This window comes from Haemorhous mexicanus, chromosome 3, assembly GCF_027477595.1.
Source record: "Haemorhous mexicanus isolate bHaeMex1 chromosome 3, bHaeMex1.pri, whole genome shotgun sequence".
In the NCBI taxonomy this organism is placed as follows: Eukaryota; Metazoa; Chordata; class Aves; order Passeriformes; family Fringillidae; genus Haemorhous; species Haemorhous mexicanus.
The window spans coordinates 77,673,375-77,687,009 of record NC_082343.1 but is presented as its reverse complement, the minus strand read 5'-3'; the positions used below and the strand labels follow the sequence as shown (position 1 = coordinate 77,687,009).

The window sequence follows — 13,635 nt, the reverse complement described above, 5'->3', positions numbered from 1 at the left end:
AATCAGCCCTTATTTAGCTCAAGAGTAATGAGCAGCATAGTGACACAGACTTAAGCCTGACCCTCAGGACACTGCTCATCAAGCAGTAAAACTGTGACAAAATCATTCATCTTCCACCCGCTGGCAAGAAATAATACTCGCACTCACTGTATTACTTTTTCAAGACATAGAAAAAAAAAAAAAAGGTCCTGAATTTTCATGATGTGAGACATTAATTTGCAGAAAGCTGAATTCCCTTAAACCCCCCTGTTGCTATGAGCTCACCAGGGGGAAATAGGCCTTAGGAGACTGAAATGGAATAAAGAAAATTGCTTCAGCTTTCTGTTCATTTTAAATAAGCCTTAAATCTGACATGAGATATCCTAAAGAGAGAAGAAATATAGATCTTGTAAGGTAACGAAGAAACAATCAAAATTAAGAGATTAGAAGGCTACTTGCATATAATGATTTTATTGGCAAAAATATTTCTTTTGTTTAACATCCACAACAAAAAAAACCCACTCCATATGAAAAGCCATTTTCACACCTCATGTGAAGAATAAAAGGAAAACTGAGATGAAAGTTAATTTAGGGAAAATAGTTTCAGAAGTGAGACGCTTCCATCAGAAAACAAATCTGTGCTTTATGTCCTTCAGGGAGCACGTATTTCTCTAAACAACTGCAGGGTCCCAAGCAGCAGGTTCTCAGTACACCTGGATATGGTTTTACTCTTTTTTTTCATGGATTTACTCTTTCACAACAGAAGTCTTGTACTGTTGTCAGGTAGGCTACAGAAAGCTTATGTGGATTAATTTTTGGAAGATAAAATGGATACAATGGAACAAAAAAGTGTTTCCATCTGTAGCACAGGGGATTGAACTGTGTATCTTCTTGATTCATGTCTGAGTACTAGACTTCAGTGAATTTCTTTAGCTTTGGGTGTCTACCAAGACTGACTTTTTTTGAGTATCAACAATTAGAAGGTTTTTTGATAGCTTTTAATGTTTCAATTTGCTCCAAAGTGATTCTAGAACAGAACAGTAGAATAATCTATTATAATAGAATGTTCTAATAAAATACAAGGGATGTAAAATGACCATCGAGCCCAGCTGCCTAAGTAATTCAGAGCTGATCAAGAGCTAAAGCAAATTATTAAGGGCGTTGTCCAATAGCCTCCTAAACACTGTCAGGCTTGGGGTAACATCCCAATTACATCCTAAACATCAATGTGGAATTAATGTTAATCTATTGTTCAACTTTCATGCGTCTACCTACTGATTCAAAAAAATGGGCATTGAGAAGGGGAGGTGAAAACTCTTGCAAACCTGAACCACTGACAGACATATACAGGAACTTTCTATATGCAAAGTATTTAGGGACACATTTCCAGTGCATGCTGCTGTCTCATTTCATTTCTTTACACAGTAATACTCTCAGAGCAGAGGAGAAACAATCACAACACACATTAGTTTTAGCTACTCAGCTTTGAAGGTCAGCATACAAGGGACAAATTTGTAAAACATTATTTTAGTCCCCAATAAAAACCTGAAAAAAGACCTCAAACCCCACAAAGTAAGAAGAAAATTCAGTGTTAATTACCAGAGCCACACCTTAAGGCAACAACTGTAGCTAAGAACACACACTATTTGCTCGGAAGGTGGTAACAGATTATTTTTAAGGATTTAGACGTAGGAAAACTCTCAAAATGCTGCTATATTCTAAATCTGTGCTTGCTTCTCATGCATTAGAGCATTTAGAGACTAAATTTTCATTACACTCATTTAAACACCAGTCTTGTTAATGGAATACCTGAACTTCAAAAAAACCAGTAAAAATACTTTAAAATATTGTTCAAATCAGCATAGCAAGGCATGCTTGCTCCCCAAGCATAGGATATTTGTTGCAAAGTGAAAAATGAAGGATTTATTTCATTTTTATCACACAGGTGTACAAAGTTCACAACAACTTTTAGTGGTCATTCATTAAGAGTGGGAGATCTTAGAGCTAAGCTAACATCTTCTCACTCTCAGTTCAGTGACTTAGTCACAGAGTTGCCTTCTGTGCTTATCAGGACATCACAGCTGGTAGCTCGAAATATCCTCACAGGATGGGATGGGTAAGTGAAGACTCATGATATTCCAAACTCTTCTGAATACAGTTTTCAGAAACTCAACATCAGAAAAAAGATTTTACAAAGACTAACACTATAACCCCTGAGGGGGAAGCAAAGAAGGAGGGTGGACCTTTCTATTCTCCTCCTGAGATTATCTACTGACTTACACAGTAACAGAGAGGGGGAGAGATGCTTCTGTTGGTCTCAAAAAAGCTTCCCACAGGCTGTTTTGATGGCAAGTATAACTCAAAAAAAAATTACAAATGAATGTACATTTCCATAGCAAAGATATACTGGATAATCCATTCCTATTGTGGTTTCTCTCACAACCTCAAGGCTAAACACATTCAAACAGATAGAAGCATTCAGTTCTCCTGTTACCCATGGCCCAATTATTAATGTAACTTTCTACTAGAGATAGTTTACTTGGTCAATATTGCTGTAAGGGCTTATAAAATTTATACATTGAATTAGCATATACATTGAAAAATTAGCAAAAAAGTATAAATGGGCACAAATGCACAAAAACAGTTTTCAAAGTAAAATTACCACTTATTATGGTATTAGGTTAGTGGTACTTCTCATTTCTCCTACAGGAAATCAGTACCAAGTCTCCCTGAAACTAGGCAAAGATGTTTGGAGCACACCAGGGTATCTACTCACATTTTATAGTCCTGTAACTCTGTGCTAACACTCAACAAAACCCAAATGCCAGGATGACAATAATAAGAGAAAGCTCATGTCAAAGCAATACCCCATTACAATACAAGACATTTTAGCATGTTTCAAGCACTTCTTTTAAGTATAACATATTGCAGTGCCAGCACCTACAGCCAATTTCTCCGAGCCTTGTATCCATTTTTACAGCAAGTTCTGTCAAATCTATTTAATGCCTGTATTTTTATTAACCTAGGGCTTCTTTTTGTGCCATGAGGCACTCAGATGACAGATAGTGCTAGAGATTTGGAACAAATGAAAGCACACATGGGCAAACATCCCGCATTTACCTTTCAGTAAAAAAAAGTAAACCAAACCAAAACAATAAGGATTTTAAACCATTGTTTAAAAACAGAAAAAAAAAAAGGGAAAAAACTCATCTGAGCTAGAAGCAGAATAAGTAAACATGGGAAGGAAGCACTTCACATTTTGATTTAGGCGAGTTTCTAGATTATTTACTGTTTATTTTACATGCTTTTTAAAAGGAAACTATTAAAAGTGTAGGATGGTATTAAAACACAATCTTACACTTCACAGTGAATCTTACTATGAAGATCAAATACTTGCAAGTGCCAGCAAGTAGCATTTGATTCCAATTACCCACTCACCATGTCTCAAAAGCTGATAAAAATGAATTCTCCTGCCAAGACATAGTTCTATTTAAATGTATGGACCTCGAAATAATCAGAATGATAACAATCAATTTAAAAAAGTGGTTTAAGAGACCTTATTTAAAATAGTCTAACCATAGGTAAATACAACTATCAAAAGCTACCTGTACTTTTCCAGAGGACTAGAAGAATACAAGAAAAAGCTGGAAAGGGTTATTTTAAAACACTATGGTGTAAAAATAGTGAAGGTGGGGGTCTCTTTTCAGATGTCTTTTAAGAAAAAAGAAAGAAAGAAAGAAAACAAGTGCACTTTCAAATCCTTGTATGCCAAGTTTTAGCCCAGAGCAAGTTTTCACTGCTATGTTACAAACCCTTCAAAATAAAGGTTTATAATGGAAATGCTGACAGACCCTTAACCACAGCAGCATGAATAGCTATAATTAAAGAAGAGCTTTTGGCTACACCTCACTCTGACAATGAAAGACTAGAATTTTTACAGTAACCTTAAATAAAAACAACTGGGAAACCTGGAATGAGATCCCAGCAATCCAACAAGATATGTTAAAGGGGACTGCTAAAACTATTTGACATTTTAAGCTTTAAATATTGAGGCACTTAGTTAACACAACCAAGTCAGTATTTTCATAATGCTACTTAATCAGCAATAAAGAATGCTCCTGTGAGCCATCATCTGGGGTTAACAGAAAGTAACATATGAAGTTATTATTTCCTAACAGCCTAGAGGGAGCTGCTTGTCTCTTTAATCAGTGATCTCACTTCCTTCCTACCTGTAAATTCCCTGTCATATAGTTCTAAAATTATTAAGAGTGCAGTGTACAGAAAAATTATATTTATGAAAGGCCTACTATCTTATACAAGCCTGGATTTTAAAAAAAAGCATTTCACCTTTTTCTCAGTTTGAAAACAGACCAGGCCTAATCAGTCTGATCAATTCAGTAACATTTTAGCATCTGGTTAGCACAAAGTCATCCATATCTTCTGAACCAAAAAAATAGTTTTAGTGTTGTTTTATTTGCATAGCAACAGAGGATTGACTGATGGACTTCAGTGAGTCTGTCGAAGCAGGAAAATCTAACATTTTCCTGTTCCATACAATCTGAAGATCAAAGTGTTTCATAAGTGTTAAGGAATTTAGATCCTCTGAAGATAGGATAAACAGGCTGGTAGCAGTAATCAAGTGTATAAATAAAGAAACTGAAATAACTGTTAAAAGCAAGGTTCTAAAAATCTCTCTCATACCAGTTACTATTTGAGCATGTTGGTAATGCAAGCATTTCAGCAGAACTACTTTTTGCAAAAAAAGGTACTAATACTGTCCTGTACCTTGTCTCTGATGACCTGAGAAGCCTAGATTGAACTTCCATGCCCTCTTCTCTGTGTTACAAGAGGGCCACATAAGCCCCAGTCCTGGAAAGCTTAAACATAATGCCAAGTTATAAAAATAGGCAATTTTTTCACCAGCCTGAAATTTCTCCCTATTTCATCCTTAAAAAACAACACAGCAAATGCTGTCTATTAGCAAATAGAGAAAATGTCAAAGTATTTTTGAAGTCTCCAATTTATTCCAGGAAATACATTCAGTTGAACTGAAATAATAAATAATAAATCAACTAAACTTAGTTTTGTGCTTCATCTTTTTTCAAAAGACTGCCTGAAAAACAGTAATCTTTGGATCTATAAGCTATTGACAGCTGCAGTCAAACTACTAGACAATAACAAAGAATCTACTTAAAGAGAGATCTTGCATATGGGCCTCAGAATTCCTATTATGTACTCTTCCACAGCTCTTTACACATATTTCAGTCTTGCACATTTGAAGTAATGGCAGATCAATAGCTACCTCTTAATATCTTATGAAAAAAAAAAGCAGTTTGGGCTTCAAACTGGAGGACTGCTTCTCAAAGGCATCAGTAGACAAAAAAATATGCTTATTGAAGGGCACTGTGGATGCTGAAAAATGAACTAGTACATCAAAGCAAAATTGCTTGAAAGTGGTAAAATATGATTTCCTTCTTTCCTATCGAAACCCAGACAAGTATTTAAATCTCCATAACTGTAGAATTTGAATGCAACCTTGGAAAAACAGAAAAAAATAAAATGAAAAGTCTGAAAAACAGAATACATTCAATGAAGAAACAAAAACAAAAAAGCAACACCCCCAATTAATGCAATTAACACAGACAATAATTTCCAAGTTTCCTGTACGAAAGAAAAGCTGATATTTTCTGAAATAGAATCAACTGGATCAAGAGACACTAATTCATAACAAAACATCAGGATGTCAAACCGAATCTCCTGAAATAATAAGGAAACATTTCAAAGATTCTGTATGCACTGAAGTATTGGTGAATTTTGAAATTTAACATATCATTCATAGCCCTTCAGAGATTCCTCTTTCCATTTACTCAATTTTGGTAAAAAAAATTATTAGGAACTACAGTTTAACCCTAAAAACAAAATGTTAGTCTAAATCGACAACTTAACTAAATAACTTACCGAAGTCTGGCTAGAACGACCTGAAGAAAATTCAGCACCATGCTCAGCTCAGCTCCTCGACATGCAGGCAGCAGCATAGTAAAGCCATCATTTAGCAACTTGTCCTCAGAAAGGCTCAAGTAGCAGCTGGTCTCAAACACTTCCTGGACCCCATCAATGTAGGTTGAGAGCAGAGTCCAGAGATTTTGTCTCTGTGTGTGGTCATTTTTGGTTACTAAAAACTCCTTTGCCTTCTCACGGAAAGCATTTGAAATTTTCTCAGCCAGGGCACTAATGTCCATATTCTTCTCAACATAAATTAAAAGGAAAGCAAAATGACCTCTCCAGATGAGAGCTCTCCGAGCCGGGGTGATGGAGGATGGAGTCAGGAAATCCAAAAGATCCGACACCCGACTCATGATATCTTCTGTCTCCACAACAATTGCCAGCACGAGGAACAGGCTAAAAAAGTTCTGCAGCCCCACTTCTGTCAGCTCCTGCATCCTTTTCCGATGGAACTTGGAATAAATTCTACATTAGAAAAACAAACCAAAAAAAAAAACAGGAAAGAGAAAGTTTCTTAAAGTATGCAATTTTTTATCTTCTTGAGTGACTGAAATATGAAATTGTATTTTCATGCTTTTAGTTTATGGTTACCCACCTCCAGTAACCCTTAAATTTTAAATTTTTTTCTCATTACTCTTATTGTTACTGGAACAAACACGCTCTTTCAGTTTCTGCTTTTAATTTAAAGCACACATTGTTTTCAATTGGAGGTGCAGCCTAACCCTTCCCCCTTATCTAACCTCTAGTACCAAACTGAGCACAATGTTATGAGCAGACTCTCTATTCTGTCTGTGATGGATGTCCTCCATATGTGCCTTCAAATCAAACAAGTTTAGCCCATGAGGGCTCCTAGGAAAGGGAGCTGTCAAGTGGCATCTCTTTGCAGCAGCAAATCACTCCTGTACCCCAAATTCTTTCCTGGAAACTTCTTCATTTCCACCTGGAAATCAGCTAGTGGTTTCTGCTATTATGTCATAGTGCTGCAGCTGCAGTGATCAAAGTCTCACCTACCAAACCATCACTGCAGTAAAAGGAAGATTTCTGTTGGAAAATTTCTTTTCTCCACAGTGCTTTGACAAAGTCTGTATCAACTTGTACTGCTCACCTATGGTATGGACAGGTTTGAAAGAAAACAGAAACTGAGGCATTTGGAAGACCAACTTCTCTCCAGATAGGAAGATGTTATGAAACTTTATCTGCATTGCTTACAGGACAATGCTCAAGTCATAAACACCTGATGGTGACAAGCACTGCAACTTTGAAACTTTAAAGTGGTTGCCAAAAAGGAAAAAGCTTATACAAAGAGATCTTTAATGGGACCTTTTCTTGGATGTGGACTTTTATTTAAAAATCACCATTCCTACAACAGAGGAGCAAGATAAAATGGCATAACTTTTTCATTATTGTGTTTAAAACTTTGGATATATCTTTCACCTTTAATTTAAAATAACTTCCACCAATAGTAGTCAAACATCTATAAATGCTGTTTTCCTATTCTGTCACCTGGAAAGTAGTTGGAAGTGGTGTTGAGGCTATCAAATCTAGCCACCAAAAATTACAGCAAATCCAATTAATGTTGTTTAGTAGTAAATTACTACTGACAGGCATTTATGTTTTTCATGCGTCAATTAATGCTTGGTTAGCTACTGAAAACTGAGTTCATCCCAAAATCATAGCTGTAGGCTGTTACATTTTGCTACTTGTGTAATTGATTTTTTCAAGGTAGAAATGAAGAAAATCAGTTCAGCAGACTGATGCACTGTGTGTTGTATGTTATTACTCCCCCCCTTAAATTAGGGAAAGTAACAAGTTATAAGAGCACAGTAAGTATAATTTTATTTCAGTAAGAAGGGAGTAGGCTAATTAAAATTTTAAAAAAAAAGCAAGACACTGATACAGAATCCAACAACATATTTGTCTTTAAGTAGTTGCAGTGATTCATAAAGCCAAACTTTAGTGACTTTAACAACTTCTGAAGTGTACATAGACATTTGGCATACTGTTCTTTTCTGACAGCCAAGATAACCCTTCTTTTCTGGAAGAAAAACACCTCAACTTTGTAAGGTGTGTATATATGTGGGCCCTTTTTAATGTTTATTACTTGTGTACATGAAGATCTTACTAATGCTTAATAAAATTTTAATCAATTATATTAATACTTAACAAAATCTTTTTTAAAAACTCAAAAGCCTAAACCAGAACTATTTCTGTTTTCTCTAATGAAAATATTGAACAAGTATGTACTAATCATTACAACTGCTATCTCATTACTATAAGAAAAGTCTTATGGATTAGTACCCATCTAAAACATTAAGGGTTTCATTTACAGCATATATATTTTATGGGTTTTTTATATCATGACTGACTGTACTTATTAGTCTGTTCCAAGATTAAGTAAAATATTAAAATCCTCACAAAAATATTATGAGAAATTTTGAAAACCCCTGAAAAAAAAAAATTTAAATGAAAATGTGGGTCTAGCAAGCGTCAGTCTGCGTGTTCTTGAACAACACATGGCTCACATGCAGCTCAAACACAATTTCTATGCTTTAATTACATTATCTGTCTGGCAACTGGGTTGTACCACTGCACTGGTTGCCAGTCTACCAAATTCCTGGCCAGTGGGACGAGGTAAATCATCCCACTCTATGGATGCCAAGGTGATTCTTGGATCCAGTTACAGCCTCAGCTGGCAACAACTTCAGCGAACAACTGTTTTCTTCAAATTATGAGTCACCCTGGATCCCTCACCCCCTTTATTTGGTCATGAGCAGAGTGCCCTCTGCCTCACATGTGGCTGGAAGGGCCCCTAACCCACTACACTTGTTACAAAATGAGACAAACTAAATAGCATCCATACCGTCCTTTAATTTGTTTCCAAGGATGCACACCATTGTTTTCTTCTTTCATAATCCGTGCCAAGATGCTGAGGAAAATGAAGTAACTGTTGCTGGAGTTGTACAGAGAAGGGACCTGCTGTTCACAGCAGCAGCGTTTCACTAACTCAAACATTGACAAAGAAGTCTTACTAATATTTGCCAGATCCTTCAGACCAAGCCAAGGAACAGTAAAGCAGCTGTTCTGAAAGAACAGGTGAAAACAGAAAATATTATAAATAACAATAAATGCCAATATTACAAAGGCAGTAAGATGCACTCCTTCACAGGAACAAAAGGATATGTTCCTACCATGGCTAAAACAATAAAAATGCATTGTAACTGTGTGCAAAGTATTTTTACAAGATCTTAAAATGAGTAATCTTGATAAAAAATAGGACTTAAAATATATTATCATATTCTATAATTCCATAAGGTAATGGACCATAACAAATTTAAACATGATTTCATTACACAAACATAGCAAATTTAAGGATACTGTCATTGATTAGGTAGCTTTACCCAAGTATAGCAATCAAGCTTGACTACAGGAAAATCAGAATTAATCGGCAAAAATCAAGGACTGTCTACATGCAATTCTACACTTTTATATATTAATCTACTTACCAGATTCTTGCTGTAATAATCCCAGAGTATGGTGACAACAGATAGGTTCAAATCCCAGAAACAACACAAAGTCAAACAGCACTGAAGATGCATTCGTAAATGTTCCTCCAACACACCAGCCTTGAACAGGAAGTACGAAATTAATTCTATGATACATAAAACCAGTACTACTAGACAATTCAAAGCAATTTCCTAATATAAAATATATTTTTAATTATATACTGTTGAGTAAATGCATCTTCTAATACAAGCAATGAGCTCAAAGATAAAAGCTGACAATTGCACCCTGCAAACCAGCCAATGCTGCTTCATCATAGAAACATAGAATCACAGAATCATTTAGGCTGGAAAAGACTTCTGAAAAGTTTCATAGGAAAGAAAATAGGAAATACCAAACAATTGAACACAGTGAAGCATTCAGATAGTAACTGTGGGATAATGAAAGTATCATCCAGCTTTTGGTAACAACGAAACAGAACTTTCATGGAAGGCAGGACATAAAGAGCTCCATGCTCTGAACTAAAATCATGTGTTTAACCCAGCCTGTTTCAGGCATCTGCTTGAGGGTGATAAATCCCGTAAGGGCTTCATTGTCTCCACTGCCTGCAAAAGTGGCTTAATGGACCAACTTGTGTGCAGTTGTCTTAAGAGTAGACTTTTACATGTGTGAGTTAGTCTAACACCTCTACCCAGTGGCAGGGGTGTGGGAAGTAGATGATCTTTAAAGTCCTTTCCAAACCAAAACATTACATGATTCTATGATTTACTCACAGTGATACTTCTTATGACTTACTATGTCTTCGAGTGGTTTTTTTTCCTGTTTTCAATGCCACACAAATGAGTGTAACTCTTCTCTACCAGGCTATACATTCATGTGGAAAACTTGACTTGCTACACTTTATCACAACACTGCAAACAAGTATACAATCACCTACAAGAACTTCGAACCACATCTGCTTTCTCCTCTCATGAACAATTAATGTAGGGCATATGGCTTCTAAACTGGTACATTCCTAAAACAACTTGAAAATTGAAAAGACATTTTCAGTTGTCATAGAAAATTATATATTCAAGACATTTTATGTAAGATACAAAACCCAATAAAATAGGAAAGTAACTTTCCAGTAAAGACTCATTAAAAATATCCAGAATAGTAATTCAAATGTAATAAAAATGCCTACAAATGAAAGGTGATACTCAAGTATTTTTTAATATATGACATAACTAATAATTCAACAGATGTCCCAAAACAACCCCAATCTTGCATGAAAAACAAGGGACAGAACAATTGCTCTTGTTTTTAATGAATAAAAGCAAGAATCTTGAGTAAAACAAAAATTCCTACAGCTGAACATACCTATTTCTCTAGAGGGATCTACCCAGTTACAAGGTTGTAAAAAACCAAACAAAAATGAAACAAAAAAACCAAAACACACACCATTCAAAAATTCCCAGAAAGGGAATGCTTACTCTTGAGGTTGTATTTTGAATCTAGGGTTATGTTAAGGATCTAATTCAACAAACAATGACTGCTTCAGTTAAATTAATTCAACAATAAACACAGCAGTTGAGCAGCTTCAATTTGAACCATTATTTATCTGTCCAACTACAGTTTTAGAACAGTTTCCAAAACCAAGATAGCACTGAAGGCTTTATCTCAAATTCAATATAAAAGAGTATCCAGACTTCAAATATCCCTGGGATTAATGGATTCTCTCATTGCTCTTTTGCTTAAAATAGTCTCTTGCACTGCTGGAAATACTATCAGAACTCTTGAGGTAGTCAGCTTTTAATTTATCACAGAAGGGAGGAACACCTGATACTATCAAAATGATAGTACTATCTAAACATAACATTTTTCTCTTATGACCTCCTACTGTAGTAACAAAATTGGTTTTCCTAGAAACCCAAGAAATACTTCTCTATCTCTCTTAAAGTAGAACTAAACAAAAAATACAGTGAAAGTATAACTAAATTGAGGCAGAAATGAAACAGCACAAAGCATTTTTTTTCTAAAATGAGAAGTCTAATAAGACAGATTGCTATTACTTCTTACAAACTAAAAAGCTTTTGATTCTCACAACAAAACTTCATAAACAAAAATTCCTCTTATACTGACAACCCATAAATCTAGTCAGTTTGATGTTGCCTACTAGACAAATACAATTATGATAATATTACTACTACAACAATTTCCATTTTGTAATACAAAAAGAATTGTAATCCAGCTTTTTTCTTCTTTTGGACAAGAATTCCAAATTACAGAAAAGGTAGGAAAGACCTCATACAACTAGTTTCCCAAAAGATGTCATTTTTTTGTGATAGAACTGGGAGTTTTTTCAAATGAGCAATTTTCTTCAACTCTTATCTACCTGGAATTTAAAAAGAGAGCAATTTGTGGCTGAAAAACTCAGCTGTTGGTCAACTGTTTGAAGTTGAAAGCATATGTCCAAGGCAGAAGCCCACTACATTTGCCCAGGTATCCATGACTGGACTCCTATCTTCTCAGAGGATGCTTTTAGTTCCCATCACTATTGATCCCACAGGACGAACAGCAGCTTCACATCTTTTCCTTGCTCAGCATCAGGCTGACTGAATCTTAAAGGAACCCCTGTCGGGAACAGGGCATTATTGGGGCACCCCTCAACCACCTTCACCTGGACATGTAGCACCATCTTCTGGAGGTCCTCAACACACCCAAAATCCAGCACATCCTGGATTAACATGCCTTAGGTTCTCTAGTGCCTGCATGTGGACCGCTAAACACAACAGTATTACTGAAACTACCAAAATGCTGCAGATTGAACACTGGTCAGATTTGGATGCCATGGGACAGGGAGAGAGAAACAGCAAGTGTTTCTCACAGCAGCTTGTGAGAAGTTTTAGGGAGGTGGAAAGACATGATAACCTGTTGACTATAAACAATTTGCAGGTGCAAATTTATTTTTCTGTTCCTGTCAAAGACCGTGCTTGAGAAAGATGTTTCTGCTAGTTAGCCAATAGAATAGAATCTATCATACCACTCTATAAAAACTGCGTGGTTCTTTTGAATAAAGTCTCTTCTTCGCCTTTGCTACGATCCTGCCTCTCGCCTGTTCCTGCCCCCACCCCGGCACATGAGTGACAGCTAGGCATTTTTGTATCCCAATACTTAGCTGTCCTAAGGATGTTAAAGCTAACTCCAGCTTCTACTGCTCCATGATGCTCTGTTACCCTCAGTGGCTGCAACAACACCTACTGAATCATCTTTTCACAGTATAGAATTTGAAGCTTACTTGAAGGGAGATTAACAGTCATTGGCAGGAGATTATCTATTTACCTTACAAGTGTATGTTCTGCACCTTTTTCAGATGCTTTTTAACACACAAAACTATACATACTTGACTTCTTCTTTTCCCCCCATTCAGTGTAAATTGCCATTCTTCTGAGCATGCACAGTTTAAAAGCTATAGGGAAATTAGGGAGCAACAAGCACAAGATTATGAGGCTGATGAACACAGCACTAAATATGGTTAGTTTTTAAGCTGCCATATACCTAAAAATGAAGTTTTTAACTAGCAACTCCTACCCTTTCTAGCAAAAAGGCAATTCAGCACTATTATTTCTTTTATTTTGCACAGCTACTGCTGTGCATCTTTAGTAGATAACAGGCTATAGGCTGAAAAGGATGGCTCAGATAGGATTAACTAACAAAGTCATGCCAAGTGTTAATAGCCAGTATCATCAATCCTGTCCTGCTGTTCATTCAAAGAGTACTATTATCAGTTTTGCTTTTTCCCACTTTTCAATGCTCCGTTTCACTACTGACTTCTTGATATCTCATTGTGCTTCTCATTACTACATTTTCTGGACTCAAAAATACTTAAGAGATGTAAAAGGATAAGATAAAAAGTAGGAGTGGCCACTTGAAGCTGACAGATCAACAGAGGAGATGGACATGTCTACTGGCAATAGAATTCTCCTTCCTAGATACTGTGAAGAAGGCTGTTGTGCAGGAATAGGGAGCAGAATGCCTGTTTTAATAAAGTACTCCATTCACTCGTGCATGCACATATAGGAATTAATGTTCCCCAAGGAGCACTTCCCTCGGACAGCTAACTCCATAATGCAAGAAAAAATAATGAACAAATAAAAAAAGGAAATAAACTAG

General features: G+C 36.0%; 1 protein-coding gene across 1 annotated transcript in view; it reads right to left on the bottom strand.

Annotated features, from left to right (window-relative positions):
* Positions 1–13,635, bottom strand: part of MMS22L (MMS22 like, DNA repair protein) — an 89,078-nt gene that overhangs the window by 50,218 nt on the left and 25,225 nt on the right. The window contains exons 12-14 of the mRNA XM_059842425.1: positions 9,486–9,605; positions 8,843–9,063; positions 5,938–6,447 (exon numbers count right to left, since the gene is read on the bottom strand). Coding sequence (XP_059698408.1) covers positions 5,938–6,447; positions 8,843–9,063; positions 9,486–9,605 — 851 coding nt within the window. The remainder of the gene's footprint in view (positions 1–5,937; positions 6,448–8,842; positions 9,064–9,485; positions 9,606–13,635) is intronic.